The sequence below is a fragment of the Eschrichtius robustus genome, chromosome X, assembly GCF_028021215.1.
Source record: "Eschrichtius robustus isolate mEscRob2 chromosome X, mEscRob2.pri, whole genome shotgun sequence".
Classification (NCBI taxonomy): domain Eukaryota; kingdom Metazoa; phylum Chordata; class Mammalia; order Artiodactyla; family Eschrichtiidae; genus Eschrichtius; species Eschrichtius robustus.
In genome coordinates, this window is record NC_090845.1 from 2,425,543 (window position 1) to 2,451,652 (window position 26,110).

Sequence of the window (26,110 nt, forward strand, 5' to 3'; positions counted from 1 at the left end):
GGGGGAAATGGGGAGATATTGGTCAAAAGGTACAAACGTCCACTTATAAGATGAATAAGTTCTGGGGATCGAATGTACAGCATGGTGGCTCTAGTTAACAATACTGTATTCTATACGTGAAAGTTTTTAAGAGAGTAGACTTTAAGTATTCTAATCACAAAAAGAAATGGTAATTATGTGACAGGATGGAGGTGTTAGCTAAGGCTGGGATGGTAATCCTATTGCAATGTATACACAATGTACACCTTATTGTATATATATTGTATATATCACAATGTACCCCCTTAAACTTCCGCAATGGTACATGTCAATTATTATCTCAATGAAGCTGGGGAAGAAAAGAGCTCTTTCTGACATTTTCTTCTGGAAGCATTTTTTGCTTGGATTCTGTAGGCATCCAGCACTCCACATGCACAGACGATCATTTCAGTGGCTTTGGCAAGATTTTCTTCTCTCTTTCCATGGCACATTCACTAGAAACGTAATATTCTGTGATAGTTCATTTTGTACACACATATATGTATCTGGGGGAGTGCAGCTCACTTAATGCCCGTATGTTTCTACTGACATCATAGAATCTGACTTTCAAATGGTGTTTACTTCTGACGGCGGCGAAGCTTGTTCATTTCTGAGACTTTAATGGGATCTGCGTGTGGATCTGTTCTTTTATCTTCTTTCAGATAATTTAGTGTAGATTTGATGGCTTTTTCGTGCAGACATTTGGACGACGCCTTTATCTGAGTTCATTAATCAGTTTGAAACTCCTCGTGATTCATGTTCGAGAAGGTTTCCAACATCTCACGCATTTCAAATGCAAGGAGCCATCATCTGTAGTAGAATCATTTCTACCTTCAGCAAATGTTATCTAACATTTTGTTTGTTTATTGAATTCACTCTTTCTTTGCACCCTCTGGTTTCTTATAAAAGCAGCTCTATGCTCCCCCAAAGGTGGACACGTTCATCCAAGCACTCTGTTACTTTTCTGGCTGTGTTAACCTGAGATAGTCATTCTTAAATCTCACAGATCTTTCTTTTCATTCATTGACAAGTGTCACGTTGAAATGTCTCGTGAGGCAGGTGACAGATTTCGGATCCCCATCTGTAAAACCGTGAGCCTCGGGCAGGTACAGATGAGTTCCGCTCGTTTTCGACAGCTTTTCAGAATGCAAATTCTAATAGCAGCCAACCGTGTAATTCTCTCCTCGAATTCTTGCTCTGAACCCATCAACCTTTTCAGGACACGTTAATCCATTTTCACAGGGACCTTGAATTTTTTTTTTTTTTTTCTTTTTCAATTAAGCCCACTCAGATAGTGAGAACCATAGAGAAGCAAGTCATCGGAAGCTAATCACCAGCCTTAAAAAACCGACGGTTCAGGCACCGTTTCTGAGAAGATGATTCCTCTTTTCACTTGTAAACTCACGAGGGGACATTAGTTCTGGAAAGCTGCCTGCTTTGGTAGAAAGAGCAGAAAGCTGTCTTCTGATCCTGTTTCTTACGATGACGCTGAAACCAGGCGGACGAAAGCCCCGGTGTTTCCTGAAATCCACCATTCTGATGGGGCAAACTTTTCTTTGGAGAGCCGCCTTCTATGTTAACAATGTATTTCTTGAATCTTCACATTTCTGGGACACACCCTTGGCGTAAATCACATCTCCAACCCTGGCAGCTTTCACCTTGGCCCCCAAAGCAGGTGGTACTGTTAAGGGTCCGGGTTCTTGGCCTCCTTAAGCAGTAGAAATTGATCAGAGGCCGAACAAGAAATTGAGGCCAGGCTTTATGGGGGCCCCTGCTGCAGCAGGTGGGGGAGTGAGAACAAATAACAAGTTCCCTTGCTTGCTCGCTCCCTGGGGGGGGCTGGGGGGGGGCAAGCTTGTTCCTTAAATGGGCTGAGGGTACGGGTGGGTCCAGGGGTCGGGCTGGAGGGGAGGCTTAGGTGGGCCCAGGGCCCTGCTTTCGCTCCCGACCCCCTGCTTTTGCTCCGGGCTCTTGAGAAGTGGCAGGTGGGCTTTTTGGTCTCTTTGTATCTAACTGTCCGTCATCTGCCCGAACTGCGCATGCGCGCAGTTATTTTTAGTCCCGTACATTTTCTTTGTATGTTGCTGCCCCAGGAGATCTGCGTCCAGGCACAAGCCCTGCAGCAGAGGGTCCCGGGTCCCAGCCTGTCTCAGTACTTTCAAAGTATTGTAATCTCTTCAAATGACTTTGTGAGCACTTTGCCTGTTTTATTCCCAGGGGATGGTTTTTGCCGCTTCTTGGGGGTCCTCCAAACTCCTCTGGTTAGGAATTCCGTGGAGGGACCATCCATGAATCCAGGTCCGGTTGTTGTCCGGAGATCTGTTCTCTGCCTCTTGTGTAGGTGACCCCGACACGCCGAGCTCATGCAGAAGTGGCCCCTTTCCCATCTCTTGGTCTCTTGGTTCAAAACACAGGGTGCGTAGTTACCCTGCAGATGGGCAAAGTGAGAGATTCTGCAGCTTTGTGAGGATTTGGGTCTAGGTGATAATTGCTTTTTGAGCCCATCAGAGGCTGCTGTCTTCCGGCCCATGAGAGAATTACGTTTCCCATTTTTGCCCTGGCGGCCCCCTGAAAGCGTTCAGATCTTTGTTCTGTGCAGAAGGGATACTGTATGCTGCATGGATTTTATTCCACGTGATAACTTCTCCATGCAAACGAGACCTTGGACCTGAAGAGAAAAATAATTAATGAGATGCAGAATTCCATGTGTTGTCTTGTGATTCTAATGACTTTTCTGTAAAGGGAGAAGATATGTATATATATTCTGTAAAAATAGAAATACGTTTTACTTAAGGGGAGTTAAGCCTTAGAGCTGCGGAAATTTCATTTTTTTCCAATATATTATTCTTAGGTCTATAGTCTTAAAAACTTTTAAAACAACCTGCACAACAATTTCAAAATTCAGTAAACAAAAGAGGAAGTATCAGATACTAGTTTTCACTAAATTTACTAATGAAAATTTCCCAAAACAGAGCCGGTCCTCCAATTCATATATCCCCAAGAATCTTGTAAAATTAGAGTCTCCTGACACTGCGAAGGCCCATAGTCATTTTATATTAATTAATTCAGTTAAACCGAGTTCCATTTTGTTTATTTTTACAAATAAACATTTTCTACGACACAAATGAACTTAACTATGAAGCAGAAAGAGACTCACAGACACAGAGAACAGACTTATGGTTGCCAAGGGGGAGGGGGGAGGGGGGAGGGAAGGAGTGGGAGTTTGGGGTTAGCAGATGCAAACTGTTATATTTAGGATGGAAAAACAGCAAGGTCCTACTGGAGAGCACAGGGAACTATGTTCAATATCCTGTGATAAACCATAATGGAAACAAGTATGAAAAAGAATATTAAAAAAAGAAGAAATGACACACAAACCTTAAAAAACATAATTATATAACATTTTAAAAAATAAATTAATTGAAAGAAAGAAACATTTTCAATTCGGCAAACAGAGAATGATTTATTACACCATCAAGCCAATGTTAAATCTATCAGTCAAAGAGTAGCAATCTAGAAAGTGAACAAAATAACTGATGTTCTGATTAGAAACACCAAGTGCCAGTTTGAGTAATAGTAATGTCAATGACATATACATATGTTCTATTTTAGTAGGAAGACATGAAAAAAAACAAACATTTAAGATACATTAAATATTTTACGCATGTACACATACACATGGGTGTCATTGACAGTAAATTGTTAGTAAAGATATAACTAGTTCCAAGGTTGACTGGGCAGGTGTAGTGTATTATAGTCACCACCATGTACCCTCCAGGGTCAAAGTAGTAACTATAGAATTCAGGAGATTTACAAAAGAAGTCTCCCCCAGAGTGCTCAATTACTTGTGGAGCCATTGTAAATTTGTGAAGTGGCTTTAAAATTAGTTTAGCATTTTTTAAATCGCAGTTTAAAAAAACGGGTAATCATCAATATCTTGCAAATTGCTATAGCCCTCGCACACTAGGGAATCAGAGATTCCCATTGGATGTCCCATGGGAAAGGTCACCATCTGCTATGGTGTTCTTAATGTAAATGTTAGTCTTGGTGGGGTTATTCGCTGCCTATTCTGCTCTCTTTAGAAATCCAATGTCTTCTAACACAACTTCTGTCTGAGCCTGTTGGTGAAAGGCTCGTGACATTTCCTGGGAAAGAGAGAAAGAGGGTCAAGGTGTCCAGGGGCCAGTCCCGTCCTGTGAACCCTTATTTGCAGGTCAGACCCATAAGGGATTAGAATTAGCTTGTCTGGTTTCACACCATGTACTATTCTGGTCCCTGACACTGAAGGGCCTCAGTGCTGTGGGTTGGCCTCTGCCCCAGTCCCATCTTCCTAACGGAGGCATGTCCCCCGCAGTTCCAAATATAAATGCAGTGCACATCAGTGCTTTGCAGCTATCTCCCTCCTCATCCCGGCCATCCACCCCTTCTCACACTGGCATGCGTCCAACATAACTGCTCCTCTGTGAATAGCTGGGGATGCATAAATGGTCTGTGGAAGCACAGACGACGTCCCAAACTCCCCTCAACTGAAAATGAAAACAGTACTTGGACCTGACAAACATGGAACATTTTGCCCCTGGGGTGGAGGGCTGGGGGCAAAATCTGACACACTCACCTTTGGCCGTAGACCAAAGGGGAGATAGTGAGGGAGATGGGACCATTGCAGTCCCAGCCCTTTCCCCCACCCCGCGCATTCCCTCACCCACCTCCTCTGCCCAAACTTTTGTTCTCTATCTTGTATGCACTTCCCACATCTTATGCAGTATAACTTTTTATTGTTTATTGCCTGGCTTTTTCCCCTCGCCCCCGCCCCCAGAAGGTACATCTATAAAAGCATGGGTGTGTCCGTAACTCCTAGAGCAGTGACTGGCATACAGTAGGTGCTCAATAACTATTTATTCAGTCAACACTTGGAAGAATGAATGAATCTGTCTCAGCTCAGGCTTCCGTAATAGAACACCACAGACTGCGGGGATTCAACAACAGACGTTTTGTTTTTCGCGGTTCTGGAGGCTGGGTGTCTGAGATCTCCGGGTGGGCAGATTAGTTCCCGGTGAACCTCTCTTCCAGATTTATAGACGGCTGCCTTCTTACTGTGTCCTCACATGGTGGAGAGAGAGCTCTGGTGCCTCTTTTTCTTCTTCTAAGGGCACTAAGGCCGTCATGGGGGCCCTACCCCCATGACTTCATTCAAACCTGCCCAGGGGCCCGTCTCCTAACACATCCCACTGGGGGTCAGGGCTTCAGCATGTAGATTTTGGGGGACACACACATTCAGTCCATAGCAGGATTTCTTATTTAGGCCACAAACTTCACATTACAGAGGAGTTGTTTCCTCTTGTTATTCTAGCTAAAGACCTTTATGTGATGAGGTTAATAGAGATACGAACAAATGTGAGGTTTTAAAATATATATATTACGAAATAGAACGTGCCAACATTTGGAACACCTCCAGATGACCCACGCATGATATTGCAAGATCCTAAGTGGAAAAAAGATCCGTCTGAAGTTCAAGATAAAGCTGTGGATTCTAACTTTATATAGAGTACAAAATTCATTGATCGGTATCCAGATTCCATGCTGAAATCATGGAACCTTAAAGAAACTACCAATTATCAAGTTTTGGTGTGGCATCAAAGAAGAATGTCAATTGTGTGAAAACCCTATTAAAATATTCCTCTCTTTTTTAACTACCCATCTGGGGGAGGCCAGATTTTCTCTACCCATTTCAACCTAAACTATTATTGCAACAGAACAAATGCAGAAGTAAATATGAGAAATCAGTCATCTTCTATTAAGCGAGACATGAAAGAGATGTTCAAATGTGTAAATTAAGACTACTCTTTCCCTCTCCCCCAGTTTTTGTTTGGGAAAATAAATTTATTTTTCTGTCAAAATATGCTATTTATACAAAATGGAATGGGTTTATTATTATTGTTATCTTTAAACTTATTAATGAATAAATATCAAAAATTTTCAGTTTTAATTTCTAACACAGAAAATATGGATACTTATAAATAAATATCTAAAAATTTCAGTTTTAAATTTGAATATAGAAAACATGGATTTATAGATAAATATCTAACATTTTCAGTTTTAATTTCTAATACAGAAAATATGGATATTTAAAACCTACATAAGCAAAAGCTCTTTGGGTTTCTCACTAGTCTTTCAGAGTGTCACGGATCCAGTGACCAAACTGCTTGAGGATTTCTGCCATGTGGTATAAATTAGGATGCTTTCATGCTGAAGTAACAGAAAGTCCATCTCAAAATAGCTAACACTATAAAGACAGTATCTTGCAAGGGGACTTACTGAGGTTTAGGGTGTCTGGGTTGGGGATAATTTGAGGATTTAATGGCGTTCACCGGGCATTAACCAGTTTCACTCATGGCAGAAAATGGCTCTGTAGCTCCAGCCATCACAGCCTCACCCACTAATATCTGGAGGCCCAATTAAGGCCATTTCCTCTTTTGAGAGTGAAGACCTCTTTCCAGAAGCCAGCAGCTGACCCCGCCTCATTCCTCACTCACATTCAATGGGCCACACAGCCCCTCGCTGAAATTGGAATGCATAAATCCTGGGGGAATAGCCCAGTTCTGTTAAAAACAAAGAACAGAAAAATCAATGGCGGTTGAGCGGTAACCAGTAGCATGTGACGTAAATGCTTTGCGTCATGTTTTCTCGCAATTGTGGTTCTTTATATCTTACTAGGTTAATGTGTACAGATAAAATACAGATATATAAGGACTTCCCTGGCAGTCCAGTGGTTAAGACTGTGCCCTTCCAATACAGGGGGCGTGGGTTCCATCCCTGGTCGGGGAACTAAGATCCCGCATGCCGCGTGGCCAAAAAATTAAAAAAAAAAACAACACAAACGGATCTATCATTGCAATTGGGACGCACACATATATGGATATATACATACTGCAGACTTCTTTTCTCTCCTTCGCTCACTTATGTTTCAAGGTAATTCATAGGATCTTTGTCACAATAACGTGGCCAGTGACCCAGTTGGTTGGCATCTGCTTCTAGCTCCTGGGCTTGAACCATGCCCCTCACAGGGCCCTGCAACTTTCCAACAATGTTGCAACTGCCGCACCAACGAAAGACTCAATTTCTCCGAACGGCTCCCGGGGAGCAGGCAGGCTCACTTTCGCCGCGGGCAAACCTCCTTCCTGCGGCACCCCGAGAAGAGACCGCCTTCCGCTGACGGCGCCCCCCGCTCCCCAGGTGCCCACCGTCCTGGCTTCCTGGAGACCCTGCCCCTCCCCCCGAGGAACCCGGCAGCGCCCACGGCAGGATGCCTGCTCTGGGTTTAAAAATGGACCTAACCTTTGCCCAGGGATCTGGGAGGACTGCCTGTGGCTGAATGCCTTCTGCCCTGCTTTCCGGGCTCCGAGGCAGAGATGGAAGCAGCGGGTGGGAGAGCATGGGGGCAGGGGCAGGGGCTGGGGGCACGTCTACGGAAGTGGGTGCTGGCAGACGAGGCAACCTGCTCGGGCCTTCCCACCCTCCCTAGCCCCTCAGGCTCCCACCGGTCCCTCCCCACAAAGCCCAGATGTCGGCAATCGGAACCACGGTTCTCAACCTTGCGGGTGGACGGTGCCGGGAAGGGGGGGGGGCTTGTTAACACAGGGTAGGAGAGACTCAGTTTCCTGATGTTCGGGAGGCCTGAGAATGTGCATTTCTCAGAATTTCCCAGGGGACGCTGATACCTTTGCCGGTGCAGGGCTGACCCAGCGCTGACCCAGGGAAGCAAAAGACGGGGGAGGGAGGGAGCGCTCGCAGTGAAACACAGCCTGGGGGGTACCGGCTTGGGTGGGTGGGCGGGCGGGAGGCGATGCTTGCTTCTCCCAGATGTATCCACCGCCCGGCGTTATTTCCTGTCCTGCTGTGGCTTGGGTAGAATTCGGGATTCCTAGGATTCTTTACCAACGGGAAAAAGCATAATGAAATGGTGCGTCTAGGGATGGGGTTGAAGGAATCTGCCTCCTCAGTGTCTGGGTTTCAACTTGGCGTGGAAGGTCCTCATTTTCTCCCCAACCCGGCAAGGACGTGCCAGGATCCACGCCCCCTCCCCCAACCTGGAATGTAGCTTTTTTAACCCTATCTTCCCCGCTGGGCCAAAGAAATCCCCTCCTTCTCTCAGCTGGTGTCAAAACAGAGACACAGGGCTTCCCTGGTGGCGCAGTGGTTGAGAGTCTGCCTGCCAGTGCAGGGGACACGGGTTCGAGCCCTGGTCTGGGAAGATTCCCACACACCCGCGGAGCAACTGGACCCGTGAGCCACAATTGCTGACACTGCAATGAAGAGTGGCCCCCACTTGCCGCAACTAGAGAAAGCCCTCGCACAGAAACGAAGACCCAACACAGCCATAAATAAATAAATTAATTAATTTTTTTAAAAAAACCAGAGACACAATTGTCAAGCTGTCACAACTGGGGAAGGGGAGCTCCTGGCACCTGGCAGGTGGAGACCAGGGGAGCTGCTGCACACCCCACAGGGCCCAGCACGCCCCACATCAGACAGTCCTGCAGCCCCAGATGTCAGTAGTGCTGAGGCTGAGAAACCCTGACTTAGCATGAGAGATTTCTATCATCTAACTATTTATCAATCAACCTCTCTCTCTATTATCTATATAATTATAATTAACCTATCTATTATCTGTCATCTGTGTATCTATCCTGTCAATCTGTCCACATGTCAATCATCTATCATCTTCCATCATGTCTGTCTTTCTCCCTCTCTCTCTCTGGCTGTAGTTCGCAACCAGAGACTATTTTACTCCCCCAGAGACACTTGGCGATGCCTAGGGACGCTTCTACTGTCACAACTGGGAGGATACTGGTATCTGATGGGTGGAGACCAGGGAAGCCAGCTCCAGACCCCCCCAGGGCACAGGCTGCGCCCATGACAGCAAAGACTTCAGCCCCCTATCTATCTTTCTATCTTTGGATCTATCGTATCTATCATCTACCTACCTATTATCTATTAGAATTCTATTATCATTTACCTGTTAGATCTATCATCTATGTATATCTATGATTTATCTATCTATCATTATCTCTCTACCATTGTAGTTTGAAACCCTGAATGGTCCTCTCCCCAAGGGCACAGTTGGTGATGTGTGGAGTCGTATTTGGCTTCACTTTTTGTGGGGTGTGGGTACCACACCCCCCAGTGCACAGGACACCCCACATCCGAGAGTCACCCAATTCTGAACGTCCCTAGTCCTGAGGTGGAAATGCTGCCGGCGGGTAACTTCTAACCCAGGGCAAAGGGAAAATTTTGGAATCCCACCACCCCGCACTGTGGACTGAAGGACACAGACGCTGTCTGGGACGTTGCAAAGGGGACCTCTTGTCGTCGGAACGCTCTGGTGTGGGTCCTTTTCCCCATCCCCAGTGTCACACAGGAGCACGGCACCCCTGGGGCAGAAAGAGGCCAGAATGGGGCCAAAGGGAATGACCCTGTGGCACGGATGAGTGGGGACACTTGGCAAACACTGGAGACAACAGCCAGACAAGCACAGAGGCTGGGAAACCGTTCCCTTCCTCTGGAAGCCAGGGGGCTGCTGGGGGCTGAGGAGACCTCGGGGCTCAGAACGGACCCTTCTTGAGACTGTCCGGCTGCATCAGAAGCACCTCGACCTCTTTCAGGTTGCCTGGCAGGGAACAGGAAACCAGCACTGTCATATTAAGTAAGTCAGACAGAGAAAGACAAATATCATTTGATAGCACTTACATGTGGAATCTACAAAAATGACACAAATGAACTCGTGTACAAGACAGAAACAGAGTCACAGATGTAGAAAACAGACTCATGGTTACCAAAGGGGAAAGGGACAGGGGAGGGATAAATTAGGAGTAACAGGATTAACAGGTACACACTACTGTATATAGAATAGATAAACAAGGACCTACTGTATAGCACAAGGAACTATATTCAGTATCTTGTTATAACAAGATGGAAAATAAATGGAAGTAGATGATTTTTATCAATCTTTTATTAAAAAGAAAGATTCTTTTCTATAATGGAAAAGAATCTTGAAAAGAATATACATACAACTGAATCACTTTGCTGTATGCTAGAAAGTAACACAACATTGTAAATTAACTATACTTCAATTTTAAAAAATGGTTAAGGAAAAAAACAAAACAAAACCAAAACCAGCACTGACTGCACAAGAGTCTCCCCCTGGTTGTTACTCAGGTCCTGATACTTTCACCAATGGCTCAGAAGCTGCAGGGATTTCAGGGAGACTTCTAGAGGCTCAGTAAGTCCTGCAGACATCTTGCAGCACCCCGATAATAAGTATGTGCACATAGTGCCCAGGGGGCGGGCAGAGGGGTCCGTGCCCTTTTCCTGCTGAGGGAGACCAGCCACACTTTCATCGCATACGAGATCTGCATTTTGGAGACAGCGTGAGGAGGTGGGGTCCTGCCCTAGCGTTTTCCAGCCGGCCTGGCCCAGCTCTGTCACCTGGATGCGATTTCTGAGATAGCTCTGAGCCCATCTGTGACGGGTTGCTGAAAACACCTGCCGTATCTGTCCCTCGAGGCCGATGGCTATCCATCCACGGTGCTGTCTCTGTGGACAGATGCCCTGAGACTCCGGGTTCTTGCCTCATCTGTCTCCCCACTTGTCACGGGGAATCCCCTTCTCGCTCCAAGGCAAGTGAGCCCCGATGGCTTTTAAGCCTGCAAAGCCCCCTGTTCCCCATGGGGCACGAAATCCAGCAAAAAGCCCAGACAGATATCCCAGTCTGCTGGGCGATGGCGTGACATCCACGCCTTACTGCGCTGATTGCTAATGAGGTTTAGCATCGGCTATGTCCTCTCTTAAGATTTTTTTCTGTCGCTTCTTGAGCTTAAATTGTACCGGTTCCCAAAGTGTGAGGTGTGGAACCCTGAGGGGGCGGGTTCCCCGAGATCAGGACATCCGCATGGGAAGAACTCCTTTGTCTTTGTTAAAACTATGTTGAAGTTTGCACAGATGGTGGAGAAGCGACACGGGGTGGGGGTGGGGGGCGGGGGGGTGAGGCCTGCTGGGGCTGTAGCTGGGGTGTAGTGGAGAGGTGACCCCTGCTGGGATGCCTCCCGCCCACCCCCCAGGTGACATTTTCAGAGCAGGAAGCCCCGTTGCTCAGTTCCTGCAGCGCAGGAATGTCCATTCCTTCTGTCGATCCGTGTTCCCTGGACCCTTGATCCCGCAGGACATGACAACGTGCTGGATGGGCAAGGTCCAGCAGGTGGGAGAATTCCTGAGATAGCGCCTGGCTTCTCGGGGCCCCTGGTGCTTACGCGCTCCTATGGCCCCAGCCAGTGGCTGCACCCTCCCTGAGGACAGCATCTGGCCCACTCCTCTCTCCCTCTCTACAGCCCGCCGTGGCTCACAGGATTCAGATGGCGACTCGTCCACTCATGCGGGCATGCACTCACACGTGCATTAATTCCCTCCTCACCCACCCCTGCGTGCACTCACTCATTCCATTCGTCCACTCCTGCAGGCATTCACAATTCATTAATTCAGTCGCTCATGCATGCATTCATTCATAACGTATTCCCTCGTTTATCTACTCCAGTCATTCATTCACTCATAATTCCCTCACTCCCTGACGCACGTATTCAGCAGCCGAGGTACCCATCACTCACTTATTTTCGGTTACTCTCTCCTGCGTGCACGCACTGTGCACACTTGCACGCCCCTTTCCTTCGCTCACTGAGCGTTCGTTCAGTAAGATCACGTTTCCAGCGTGGCCTCTGCCCGGGCAGCGCGCCGGCCTTGGGCCCGGCCCGGGAGGCCACTGCAAACGTTTACTTTGGGGCTGGCCGGTGAAAGGTGAGGTGTCCGAGCGGAGACGCCGCAGACTCCTGGATCGGGCGGGGAGGGGTCGGGGGACCGGGGCGGGGCGAGGGTGCCCGGCGGCCGCTGCCCCCTCCCGGCTCTCCTTCCGGGGCGTCAGGGGCACGAGGCGGCGCCGGCCTGGCGCGGGGCTGCGGGGGCCGGGTGGACCGGCGCCCGGGGCGGCAGAGCGGGGGCGGGGCCGGGGTTCCGGAGCGCAGCCCAGCCGGCCCGGCCGAGGCGCTGGGGCGCCGGGGACGCGTGGTGGGCGCAGGGCAGGGGCGCCGGCCCGGGCGGAGGCTGCCGGAGCGCCGCAGGTGCCGGGGCGCAGGGGCCGGGCGGCGCGGAGGCGGCCTGGGCGCGGCGGGGTCTTGGCGCTGAAGCTGCCCGAGCGCGGGGGAGGATCGGGGCGGGGCGCAGGGGTGCGGAAGGCCGGGGGGCGGGGGAGGCCGGGCGGAAGCTTCGGGGGCGCAGAGGAGGTGCTGGGCCTGGGGAGGGGCGCGGAGGCGGCCTGGGCGCTCGGGGGGCCTGGGGGCGGAGCGGGGCGCGCGGGATGCCCGAGCGCTGAGGAAGGGCGCGGGTGGGGGGCGCAGTGGTGGTCGCGGGGCGCAGTGGTGGTCGCGGGGCGAAGAGTATCCTGCGGGGCGAGGGGCGCCGGGCCAGCCTGGGACACAGGCTGCCCGGGGCGCGGCGAGGCCGCTGGGGACACTTGGGCGGGCAGGGGCCGCCCCGGAGCGCGGAGGGCACGTGGGGTGACGGGGGGAGGGGCTGACCCGGGGGAGGGGCTTTAGGGCGGTGCTGCAGCCCCGGGGCGGGGGGGTCTGTCTGGAATGCCGAGCTCTCTCCGCAGGCCTGGAACTCCGCGCGGGTCGCCTGCAGACGACGCCTCCGCCAGGCCCTGCTCGAGGCCGCCCCCGCGCCCAGGCGCACTTGGCCGCCCGGTGCCCACGGCGCGCTGGGCCTCAGACCATGCCGGGTGAGTCGGGAAGACCCCTCGTGCTCAGCCTCCCTGCTCTGCTGGCGCGGCTCAGATTGGCCCGCGCTGGGGGCAGCCCCCGCTTTGCGCGCGCAAGGTCGCCCTCAACCCCTCAGCTCCCACGGTGCGCCTCCCCAGTGCCCCCCGGGGCTGGAGAGCTTGGTGTCCCTGGGGCAGGTGGTGATGGGGGTCTCAGCAGCTGGGAGGCGGGCGAGGTTTAGTACGGTCAGGGGGCGCTGAGATTTGGTAATTTTCTTTCTGTAAAAAAGTAGCCCTTGGAGATTAAATGGGCTGGTTTGTTGGCCAGCGTGGAAACGCGTGGGCGTCTCACGGACGCGGAGACCCGTGGGAGTTCATGCCCCTACGGCTCTGGGAAGACAGAGCCTTTGGTTCCCCTCACCCAGCCTCCCCCCCTCGAGGTCAGGTTGGAGGCGTAACTGGTTATTCCGATAAAGATCCAGGCTTAATCCCGCAGCAGGCCGACCGTGGCCAGATGCTGGGACTTCGGCGAGCCCTGGCCCCCCAGGGCTGCAGTTCGGTCCTGTCTGCCTTCTCTTGGGTCTGGGGGGGATATCCGATTTGGACAGTAGACCTCCAAAGCTTAGAAACGTGATGATGAAGGAGTTCCCTGGGGATCCAGTGGTTGGGACTCCGTGCTTCCAATGCAGGGGGCACGGATTCCATACCTGGTGGGAGAACTAAGATCCCATATGTTGCGACATGGCCAACAAAAAAAAAAATGTTCCCAAGAAATGTGATGATGAAATGTAACCTCCACCCATGGGAAAGATGCCCGTCCTGTTCTTATCATGAAGACATCCTGTGCTTGCACCAGTCCGGGCCTGAACATGCATGAGTGCATTTTTAAGAAAAAAAAAAAAAAAATTCTGGTTACTTTTTATTCAGAGGAGCGATTTGGTAATTCAGCGAGCGGTTTCCATGCTTCTGTTCCTCCTCTGTGCCTTAGAGAGGAGAATTGTTGGGGCAGAAAAGGCAGATTTCCTGCCGTGTGCTGCGGTGTGCTGTCAGATTCTCCGCAGAGAAGCAGAAAAGTCTGTCTGTTCCAGGCGGCGGTTTGGAGCTCTGCAGAGTGAAAAACGCATTTTCCGCCAACCCGCTGGGGTCAATATAATGGTAGCATTCAGGAGGGACGTTCGGACACATCGGCCACGGAATGTGCTAGAAAGAGCCCATCTGGGTATTCAGCACTTTGCAGGGAACAAAAAACACCTTTGAGTAAAAGAGGAGGGGCAGAGGACGAAGCCGGGATGTTATTTCGGGGCAGGGTCCGGGGGTTGGTTGTAAGGTGGGTGGAGTAGAGAAAGAGAAATAAACATTTCTCCCAGACCCCTTATAAAACCGTCAGCCACCGCCGTCTTCAGGATGAACTCGATTTTGCGACGTTTTTTTTTTTTTTTCCCCCAACCTGGGGTTGGAGGACAGCCATCCGTTCTATTTCTGTTTTCCCACCCTGCACGCATGCCAAAAGTCCCCTCCCCAGCGCCCTGCCTGGTGGAAACTCAGCCTGTCAACGCAGGAGGCTTGGATAATTGCGGCGTGTTTTTTTGATGCCACGCCCAAACCTGACAGCTAGGAGTTTCTTAAAGGTAAGGTGGTGTTGGAATGTGCAAACTTGTCCATGAAGTTTTCAGCCTTTGTGATATTAACATCCACTGGTCTGCCTTTGCACCTGAGATGGAGATTTTATCCAGGCATGATTTTGCACCATCATGCACCGGCCCCTGGGGGCCGGCCTTCGGAGTCATGTGTTTTTGACCTAGAACGTGAGGTTGAGTCTTGGGGTCGCTGGAGAAAGGGGGTCTTCTCTTCGCTGGAGCTGTCTTGTCATCCTGTTAATAGAAGCCATAATCCCTCCCCCTAGCAAAGAGAGAGTCCGGTAGTTCTGTAAAACCCTCTCTGCAGACCCAGCCCTGTCTCTCTCCTCCCCGAGAATTGGAAGCTTTGGACAGTTGCCCATCACTGCTGCCTGGTTCCACTGTAGCCCACCTGCCCCATGCCTCAGCCATCTGGGTTCCCAGAGACCTCCCAGATGATAGGGCTCTGTCTATAGATAGATAGAGATAGGTGATAGATATAGATAAATAGATAATAATAGATGAATAATAAACAGTTGGATAGACATGTTAGATAATGATAGATGGATAGAAAAATGGGTGGATGGGTGGATAGCTAGACAGATATCTTTTGGGCTGCAGACTTGAGTTCTGAGGTTTGCTGTCTTTTAATACTCAGCTCACAGTGGCAATGCCAGGAATTCTCATTCCCTCTTAATCCAGGAAGAAACCCAACAACGTGTAGACAGGAGCTCGTTGGAACGGGCACACTTGGGTGTTTATCCCAGTGGAATGTCAAGGTTAAGATGCCAGCTCCAGGAAAAGCAGCGCCAGAAGCTTGGGTCCTGGTGTTCTGTTTGGCGTGACCGTGCCTTTGGGCTGTGCTCTGGGGAGGGCACAGCGTCTGGAGGGGAGGACCGGCTGGTCTTTGAGAACTGAGCTCTGTGTGTTCCAGCTGTGGGCTGCGAATTCTAATTTCTGTCGACAGCAGGGGAGCCGAGGCCTGGATTTCTTGATCCCATTGTTTTTATCCTGGCAACCAGCTCCTGGGGGCCCCAGGCTCACATTGTTTCAAAGTCCCCGTAGAAGTCAACGTCACGAGTTCACCCTTAGATTCAAAACTGCCATAAATCGGATTGGCCGTCCGAGTTTCTTCCTCTGCTGTGGTGGAGACATTAGGAAACTGAGAGCCTTTTGGTTAATGAGACAATAATTATTTTCCCTTCTCCCATCTCCTCGGCCTCATATATCCTTGAGTTGAAGTCTTTCCAACAAGTGGGTTGTGTGGAATTGAATTAATGGCTTTGGCCGTTCCTTCTGAGAGCGCAGTTCTTTTGAGCTGGGCCGGAGTCCTCATGGTAACTCAGATAATCCAAGCTTTGTTTCCACCTTTTGCTTTGTGTTCGCCCAGGACCCAAATATTTTGGGTGAGTTTTTGAGACTTGAATGCAGAATCAAATAAGGGGTCTGAGCTATGCCCATTTGCCGTGTTGCAGCACCAGGAAGATTCTTTTAAATTGAAGTATAGACGATTTACAATGTTGTGTTGGTTTCAGGTATACAGCAGAGTGATTCAGTTATACGTATATATCTATATTATTTCGACTCGTTTCCCTTATAGGTTATTACAGGATAATGAATATGGTTCCCTGTGCAATACAAGTAGGACCTCATGTTTCTTTTATATACAGTAGTTTGTGTCTGTTCGTCTGAACCAGGGAATTTTAATCGTGCTGTACTTGGCTTTGTCTCCCTCATGTTTAGGGTTTCCTCTTTTCCTGTGTGTGTGTGTGTGTGTGTGTGTGTGGTTTTTTTTCTTTTCTTTTTCTTTTTTTCGTGTTGAAGAAGAATTTTTTTTGCTTTATTTTGAAACAAAAGGATGCGTGTGAAATGTCCTTGATGTGTATTTTAGAACAGCGAACAATTATTCAGTTAGAGTCGTGAAGCTTGAGAGAGTTGGTGGTGACCGTCAGCCCCGCCGTCCCATGAGACCCGTCGGAAACATGACCCTGTTGTTTTTGTTCACGTCCACAGTGTCTGACCAGGCGTTTGTCACGCTGGCTACCAATGACGTCTACTGCCAGGGGGCCCTGGTGCTGGGGCAATCATTGCGGGACCACAGGGCCACCAGGAGGCTGGTGGTGCTGGTCACCCCTCAGGTGTCCAACCTGCTCAGGTAAGACTCAGACACACACCTGGTCCTTCCTCCTGAAGAAGCAGGTCCTCCGCGCTGGAGCAGGTCCCAGCCATGGTTCATGGGCCCGCACCACCGGCTGTCCTGGGGGGCCTCAGACACTTGCACAATGCCCTCCAGTTGTTATTAAAGGAGGCGGCTCTGCCAGGGGTGTGGCCAGCTTCAGAATCCTTGTAGACAGCACTCTGTGTGGGTACCGTTTCTTGTCTCAACTACGGAAATTCAAATGCCAGTTATTTTGGGGGGGAGTGGGCAACTTTGAGAAGCAACTGTCCTAAGCTAAGTTAAAGATTCTTTTTTTTACGTTTTTATTGAAACATAGTTCAATTACAATGTTGTATTATTTTCAGGTGTACAGGAAAGTGATTCAGTTATATGTACATACATATATATTCTTTTTCAGATTGTTTTCCCTTATAGATTATTACAGGACATTGAGTAGAGTTCCCTGTGCTCTACAGTAGGTCCTTGTTGGTTATCTATTTTATATATAGTAGTGTGTATCTCTTAATCCCCAATTCCCAATTTATCCCTCCCCCCTTTCTCCTTTGGTAACCATAAGTTTGTTTTCCATGTCTGTGAGTCTGTTCCTGTTTTGTAAATAAGCTCATTTGTATCGTATTTTATATTCCACGTATAAGTGCTATCGTATGATATATGTCTTTCTCTGACGTACTTCACTTAGTATGATCATCTCTAGGTCCATCCATGTTGCTGCAAATGGCATCCTTTCATCCTTTGTTATGGCTGAGTAGTATTCCATTGTATACACGTACCACATCTTCTTTATCCATTCATCTGTCGATGGACGTTTAGGTAACTTCCATGTCTTGACTGCTGTGAACCGTGCTGCTATGAACATTGGGGTGCATGTATCTTTTTGAATTAGAGTTTATTCTGGATATATGCCCAGGAGTGGGATTGCTGGATCCTAAGGTAGCTCTATTTTTAGTTTTGTAAGAAACCTCCACACTGTTTTCCACAGTGGCTGGATGCAACTTAAATTTTAAACTTAAATACTACATAGAACACTTTGCTGATAAAATTGAAAGAAGTGAAACCTTTCTGTTGACCAGTAACAATGGGAGAAATGGAGAATGTTATCAAAGGCTTATCTGGGGGGAAGGACCTGGGCCTGGGCAATTGTAAGGGATGTTCTGTAAAACTGGGCACAATAAATTCATTTCCATGCAAAAAGAACTATCTGAGAGCCTAGGGGGAGAAAAATGAATGTGTTCATTTATTTTAAGACACTGTGCTAATCTTGATACGGAAACTTGATGTACAGCTTTGATTGTGTTTCCATATAGATGAGAAAAGCCCCCAATACAGATCATCAACAAGGCAGCTCTAGCTGTGGAATAAAGAAATAAATGATGCTGGATAAACAACAGGGTCCTACTGTATAGAACAGGGAACTATATTCAGTACCCTGGGATGAACCATCATGGAAAAGAATATGAAAAAGAATGTATACGTATGTATGACTGTGTCACTGCTATACAGCAGAAACTAACACAACATTGTAAATCGACTGTAGTTCAGTAAAATAAAAAAGACAAAGAAAGAAATGATGCTTGCTGTAAGAAAGCAAAGATAGTTCATTGTATAAAAATCTATCATTGTAATTCATCACATCACTGTATCAGAGAAAGGCAATGATGTGATCCTTTTATATAAAAAGTTGAACACATACCCACATGATTTCCAGATAGATTTTAAAAGATAAAGGAAAAATTTAAAGCATAGGAAAATCTTACAAGTTGAGACATATAGCTTCTCAATCTTGGCATGACTGACATTTGGGGCTGGATGACCCTCGGATGAGGGGCGTCCTGTGCCCTGTGGGGTACAGAGCAGCGTCCCTGGTCTCCACCCACCAGATGTCAGTAAGACCCCCCCCCCGCCAACCCTCCTTGCCTTTGTGATAACGAAAAACGTCTCCAGACACTGACATAGATGATTGCTTCATGTGTCTGCCATTTTTAATTACACAAAACAAAGGGTACCAGAACTGCTGTATGTCAGATGTATTTGTGTAAACGTAAAAGGTAAAACAAGCCAATTAGGGAGCCCATTTACAAAATTTATAACGAGGAGGGGGTGTTGTCCATAGAATAATGAAAGAACTCCAAATGGTAAGCAGAGATGGATGGATGGATACAACCAGGGTAGACGGCATGACCAAGTGATACGTACTCTGCCTTCACAGACATTAAAGTCATGTCACATCAAACAGCTCAGTGATATTTATGACCCGTCAGGCTGGCAAATGTCTTTTTAAACGTCGGTGTTTTGGGGGGGGGCGGGCACAGACGTTAGTCATTGACATTAAGTGATGTCATTAGTCTTTAGCCAAATTGGCTGTCACCCATTCTCCCAAAAGTGTTTCAAATGAATGGATGCTCAAGGTGTATTTCTTCTTGTCTAAGATGATTCCTTCAGGCCCCAAAGAGAAAGAAAAGAGAAGAAAATACATTTGTGTGCAGCGGACGTTTCCCTGTGCCCGGGCCACTGGGTCTTCAGAGTCAGACCAAGGGCTGCAGTGGACGCAGCATTGGGAACAGTGACCCTGGGGGTAGCCATGCATCCTTGGGGGGACCTCTGGTGGTCCCATCATCGTCTCCTGAATCATGGTGTGCGTGGAACGGTTACATAGAACTGATAAAGCCAAAAAACAGACATGATTCCCTGCTAGATTCCTATCTCCTCAGCTGTCCAAAGCTGTCAGCATTTTTTTTCAGTCTTTCAGTCTACTCAAGATGAACTTTGAAATACTCAGAGAGAGTGTCACAGAAATACTGGGAAAGGTTCACGGAGGCAGACCTAGTTGCACTGTTATAGAACCAGTTACGTATTTTGCGGTCATTGGTAAGGTTGAGGAACGGTGCTCTATGATGCAGTGAGGGCAGTAGGACATAAACAGTGACCTGTGACTCCAAATGACCAGGGGGTGGTGTTCAGGAGACTGTCATTCCTCCAGGCTGTGTGGTACATCCGTGGTTGGGGTAGTCTTTCTGCAGGGAAAGGGACCCAGTAGCATATGCTCGTAGGTTCACACAAATTGCATTCTTGAAACTTAATTCTCCCTCCAGGAATTTAAGTTAAGGAAGCAAGCAGAGCTGAACAAAAGCCTATAAGGACATAGGTGCTATTTGTAGTAACGTAGAATGACATTTCTTGGCCCTCTACCTCCCTCTTTATACAATCATGAGGATGTCATAAATTCCATAAATAACTGGGTAAAGAGCAAGAGGAAATTGGTGATGACGTGGTATTTTCTTAGAGAGAGAGTTACTTTGAATACTGTGCAACGTGAAAGCACAAATGTAGAGTAGAAGTGGAAAAGCTACTAAAGAATAGAAAAGATAGACCCAGAAGCTCCAACACCTGTCTAAGACTGGGAGTTTCAGAAAGGACAGAAGTGGAGAGAATGGATTCAAGGAAATATTTCAGCTCTGAGGAAGGATTTTAGATTGTGGGTGTTCCCTGAGCGTTGAGAAGAATGAATGAAGGAAACGCAAGTGTTGATACAGAAGGTACCATTTCAGAGCACAAAGAATGAAGAAAAAGTACTAAATGCATTTCAGGTCTCAGCCTGGTTGAGACAGCTGATGCCTCAAAGCTCTTAGACTAACTCATTTTGAAATGAAATTTCTGTACTTAGCTAAATGCAATTTGAAAGCAAAATCATGATGTTTCAAATATGCAGAAGCTCAACAGTTTTACCCCTCAAGGACCTTTGAGAAAAAATTACTTGAGGATATACTCAAGCACAATGAAACGTGAATCCAAGAAAGAAGAAATAGAATATAAGAAGCAGTGCAAAACAAATAAATGAGTAATACTGCGAGTTAATTGGGAATGCATTGGTGAATAATTATGAAAATAATCTGGAATTAACATTCCCCATGGGAGGTGGTTGGGGGATAAAAGAGGAGAGAGATAGGTGAACATACGCTAATGTTCCTGTCTTGTCTGGGGTGAAGTTATAGATGATAATTATTGTTAAATTTGATAGAAAATAGTAAGGTTAAATAGATGCGTTGAGAGTTTAAGGGTGGCAACCACCAGAGGACTAGAAAGGGTATATACAAAAAACACAAGGGATAGAAAAAAATCTAAACCAAGCGATGAAAAGTAGGAAAGAATTACAAAGAAGAAAGTACCTTTTTCAGTGCATGATATTATGGAGTATGTGAGTCTTGCTGCTGGTGACATTAACCTTGGTCTCCTTTGGGGTATCTCTACTGTAAAATCATTATTTTTGTCTTTGTAATTGATAAATATCTTGGGAGAGTTACTTTTAGACTATGAAAACATGCTGTTTCTCCTCAAAACCTTTAGTCATTGCTTTTAGGGTTCATCAGTGAATTTTGTCTGCAACAGTTATCCCTGTGATGTTCATCTAATGGTGATTTTTCTCTTTCCCTCATTCCTTCTACATTTATTACTTGGAATTCTTCTGTGAGGAAGAGCTACCCCTTTTACCCCATTTACTTATGTATTCAGTTGTGATATCAGTATGGATCCGTGAATATTCATTTTATGCTTTAGGTTTGTTTTTGTTTTCTTGCCCAAATTGCGCCAGCTTTGGCTACTGGGAGCTCCTCCTGATTGACTTCCTGTGTCCTTTTGACATGCCCCCATCCTTTTTCTAGCACTTTCTTAATTTTCTGTCATCGCAAAGATATTCCAGGCAATGATGAAGTAGAACTTAAGCAAAAAAATTTTTTAATGGAACAGAGGCACATTTCATTTTGATGAAATGTACATTCTTTCAAAATTTGAGTCTCAAACTTGTATGCAACGAGCAATATAGGTTTTGAATATGTAAAGTAAAAACTAATGGAGATCTTCTGTTGGTTTCTACCTACTCAGCCTTCCCTTCTCACTGCCCATGCACTTTGGAAAGAGAAAGTACCTTCCTAAGAGATGACCCGAATCAGTCTATGTTAAGATGGTTTAATACGTCTTGCTTTTTATGTTTGCCTAAGTTTTAAGCATGAATGAAACGTGGGCAAAGCCACGAGACCCACATGGGGAAAATAAAACCTGATATGAAGACTGCAGCAGCAAGGGACAGCATGTCTCATGTTAGATGGTGGGCTGTTCTCCTAGGATTTGGCATGTCTTTTCCAGGGTGGTCCTCTCGAGGGTGTTTGATGAGGTCATCGAGGTGAACCTGATAGACAGTGTAGACTACATCCACCTGGCCTTTCTGAAGAGACCTGAGCTCGGAGTCACCCTCACCAAGCTTCACTGTTGGACACTCACCCATTATAGCAAGTGCGTCTTCCTGGATGCAGATACCCTGGTGAGTACAAGGGAGGGTAAGGACCAGACCCTCCACTTGTTGAGGAACCCCCGACAAAGACCATGCCCCTCCCTCCTTAAGCAAGCTGCTAGCTCGTGCTGGTGGATCCCCACCAGGTAACGTCCATCACTATCACCAACATCATTTAGTCGATCAACATCAGATAGAACACACCTACTGCAGTAGACCCTGCTGAGTACACTGGGGTACTTGAAGGCATGTTCATTCCCTAGGAAGGGTTTGTAATCACATCATTTCATCTATACAAAGTAAAATATTGGAGAAATATTCTTCCTTGATTGTACCGTGAATTATAGAGTCCTGAAGGGACTGGTACACCTGGTGTCTTAAGCTATGGCATCCCCCATTGTCATTTGGGGTAGTTACCTTTGGTGTAGGAGCGCAGGATGGGCACTTTCATAAACGGCCATTGGAAAGTTGAAATGTAAAATGAGGTTGGAGTGTCAGAGATACATTCGAGGTTGTCTTGGTTGTGCAAAAGCAGCTCTGTAGGAAAACAGGGGTGCAGAGGAAAATAATAAGTGCATGATCAGAGTAATCTCTTTCCCAAACAGCACAATTGAGAAAGCCAGTAGGTGTTGGAGAGAACTGCTGTTGGCGGTCAAGCTCTCGAAGACAGTGGATTATACGAAAGTGACTTGCAAACTTCTGTGTTTATGGATTTCCAGTCCTGTAGGTCACATTTGCTAGATGAAAGAGAATATATACAATTGGGAGCATTCCTTGGAGGATCTTAAGAACCTCGAGATGATAATTGCATTTCAGTGACGGTGTTACTTCAAACCCTTGAAATAAACCAGGGAGCAATCTTACACGCACACCCTTCTCTTTTGAATATAAGTCTAAAAGAAGAGAGCCACTCAAAAAATTGGGTATAAGTTTCCCAGCTCAGAACGTTGTCTGGCCCATTGTGAAGTTCCTGTTGCATTTCTCACTTGTGCCCCAGAGGTTAAGAGAAGTGTCGCTGTCCCTGAGTCCAAGCTTGTACCGCTCACCACACGAGACAGGCCAGTAAATCGAGAGCAAGGAATAATGACTTTATTCGGAAAGCCAGCAGACCGGGAAGAGGGTGGACTCGTGTCCCAAAGACCCATCTTCCCTGAGTTAGAATTCAAGCTGCTTTTATACTAAAAGGGGAGGGGGTAAAGTCCTGCTTCCAGTCAGAATTTCTTCCTTCTTGCAGCCATTCACAGGTGGGCCTGTTTCCTGTGAGCGAAACAGAGGTATTTTAGCTTAACACTCATTGCACCAGAGGCAGGGTTCCCGGAGATGGGCCATTATCTATTGTTTAAGCTTATGGGCAACATTCCTTTGGTGATTACCTTGTAGCAAAAGCAATAGAATGCAAAGGTTAAAGTAAAAGAAACAGGTCCAATATGGAGTCAGATTGGTTCTTCCCTATGAGAGCGTACGGGTCCCCCATGCTCTGTTGTTCCAGGTGCTGTCCAATATCGATGAGCTCTTCAATAGGACAGAGTTTTCTGCGGCCCCGGATCCCGGATGGCCGGATTGCTTCAATAGCGGGGTATTTGTCTTCCAACCTTCCCTGGAGACGCATGGCCTCTTGCTGCAGCATGCCACCGACCATGGCAGCTTTGACGGTAGGTGAAGGGCAGCTGGACATTTGTGGAAGAGAATGGGGCCTGTACCCATCCCTCTGCCCCGCTGGCACCTAGCCCCACCACCCCGTATCTGTGAGCGGCAAGTTAAAGATGGGGATGGAAGAACAAGTCCAGGAAGAGATGAAGATGTAAGTAAGTACACGGTAGAGAGAACCGTTGAAAATATCTTCAATGGGTAGAAGGAAGAACTCCCCAGTCCTGATCACATAGGATGGGTAGACAGCCTTTCTTTAAAGGGCCTGATAGGGGACTTCCCTGGTGGTCTAGTGGTTAGGACTCTGCACTTCCACTTCAGGGGGCACGGGTCCCATCCCTGGTTGGGGAACTACGATCCCGCAAACCTCACAGCACAGCCAAAATAAAATAAAAAAGGACCAGATAATTAATGTTTTCAGCATCGTGGGGCATACCATCTCTGTGACAGATATTTATCCCTGTAGTTGTAGAGTGAAATCAGCCATTGACAGGACTTACATGAGCGTGGATGTGTTCCAATAAAACTTTATTTACAAAACTGGGTGCAAGCCTTTGTTGGCCAACCCCGATATAGAATAAAAGGGAGAATTAGCTGAAACCAGACACTTGCCTGAACAGGCATTAGTAGATGGGAAAAATACTAGAATTTTTGTAACGTGAAAGAAAATGGTAGACTATTGAAAAATTGGAATGTAGATTGGTGCAGCCACTGTGGAAAACAGGATGGAGGTTCCTCAAAAAACTAAAACTAGAACTGCCATATGATCTAGCAATTCCACTTCTGAACATATATCCAAAAAAAACCAGAAACGCTAATTTGTAAAGACACGTGCACCCCAGTGTTCATAGCAACACTATTTACGGTAGTCAAGCTATTGAAGCAACATCAGTGTCCACAGATGAATGGATAAAAAAGATGTGGCATTTACACAATGGGATATTACTCAGCCATGAAAAAGAATGAAATATTGCCATTTGCAGCAACATGTATGGAGTTGCAGGGCATGATGCTAAATGAAATAAGTCAGACAGAGAAAGACAAATACTGTATGCTGTATGGTATCACTTATATGTGGATCTAACAAATACAACAAACTAGTGAATGTAACAAAAAAGAAGCAGACTCACAAATACAGAGAACAAACGAGTGGTTATCAGTGGTGATGGGGGGGCAAAATAGGGATAGAGGATTAAGAGGTACAAACTATTAGGTATAAAATAAGCTACAGGGATATATTGTACAACACTGGGAACAGAGCCAAGATTTTATAATGACTATAAATGGAGTATAATGTCTAAAAAATTGTGAATCACTATATTATACACCTATAACTTACATACTATTATACAGCAGCTATACCTCAATCAAAACATAATAATAAACATTGATAGGAAAAAAAAAATTCCTTCTAGGTAAGGACGAGGTAACAAAGTTGGCAAAAATGGTGGTAAAAGCTATTGTCGATACCAGATAGAATTCCCTGAGGAGGAGTGGAGAATTTTGGAGACAATGTGCGATTTTATTAATTGTTTGCACCATCGGTGGAGAATTCTGGAGAGACTATGCACTTTTTATTTCATTTTATTTTCTTTTTTTGGCTGCTTTGGGTCTTAGTTGTGGCACGCAGGATCTTTGGTTGAGGTGTGGGCTCTCTGTGGCACGCGAGCTTCTCTCTAGTTGTGGCGTTTGGGTTTTTTTCCCCTCTCTCTCATTGTGGTGTGCAGGGTCCAGAGCACATGAGCTCTGTAGTTTGCAGCACACGGGCTCTCTCGTTGAGCTCTCTGTGCGAGCTCAGTAGTTGTAGCGCGTGGGCTTAGTTGCCCCATGGCATGTGGGATCTTGGTTCCCGGACAGGGATCATACCTGCATCCCCTGCATTGGAAGGCGGATTCTTTACCACTGGACCACCCGGGAAGTCCTGAGACTATGCACTTTTTAAATGAATGGTGTGGGTTATCAGTCACTTTTGAGACAACGACCATGTCTTAGTGGGTTTAGAGAGGAAATGTAATTTGTGTGCTGGGATACCAGTGTTTTTCCATTATGTCTTCAAACATGTCTTGCATTCTCTTGGTGCACTGTACCATTCTTTATTAACTTCTTTGGCTGTTTGTTAACTCTCTAGGGGCAGACCAAGGCTTGTTGAACAGTTTCTTCAGTAGCTGGTCCACAGCAGACATCCAGAAACACTTGCCGTTCATTTATAACTTGAGTAGCAACACGGCGTACACCTACAGCCCTGCTTTCAAACAGTAAGTTTCGTGCCAAGCCCAGTTCTTCTATACCTGGTCAACCATTCTCTCTCAGAATCTAATATCACCTTTTGGCATTTTGAAGGAAAAAAAAAACAACCCCAGATCATCCTTCTGCTTGCTTATTTATTGCTTTACATGATAGGTAATCAAGGCAGCTAGGCTTCATGAGAGTGGTTCCCAAAGTGTTGCCCAGGGAACCGCTAGGGGTTCCCCGCCCCTCTTTCAAGGGTCTTTGAAATCAAAGTGACTTTTAAAAAAGTTAATTCTAAGATGTCATTTTCCTCTTTTCACTCTTGTTTTCTCATATTG

At 46.9% G+C, this 26,110-nt stretch overlaps 1 protein-coding gene across 1 annotated transcript in view; it reads left to right on the forward strand.

Moving 5' to 3' along the window:
• Positions 1 to 11,239: 11,239 nt before the first annotated feature.
• Positions 11,240 to 26,110, forward strand: part of GYG2 (glycogenin 2) — a 33,153-nt gene continuing 18,282 nt past the window's right edge. The window contains 7 exon segments of the mRNA XM_068534100.1: positions 11,240 to 11,272; positions 11,987 to 12,182; positions 12,716 to 12,841; positions 16,450 to 16,591; positions 21,752 to 21,926; positions 23,386 to 23,548; positions 25,672 to 25,798. Of these exon segments, the coding sequence (XP_068390201.1) occupies positions 11,240 to 11,272; positions 11,987 to 12,182; positions 12,716 to 12,841; positions 16,450 to 16,591; positions 21,752 to 21,926; positions 23,386 to 23,548; positions 25,672 to 25,798 (962 nt within the window).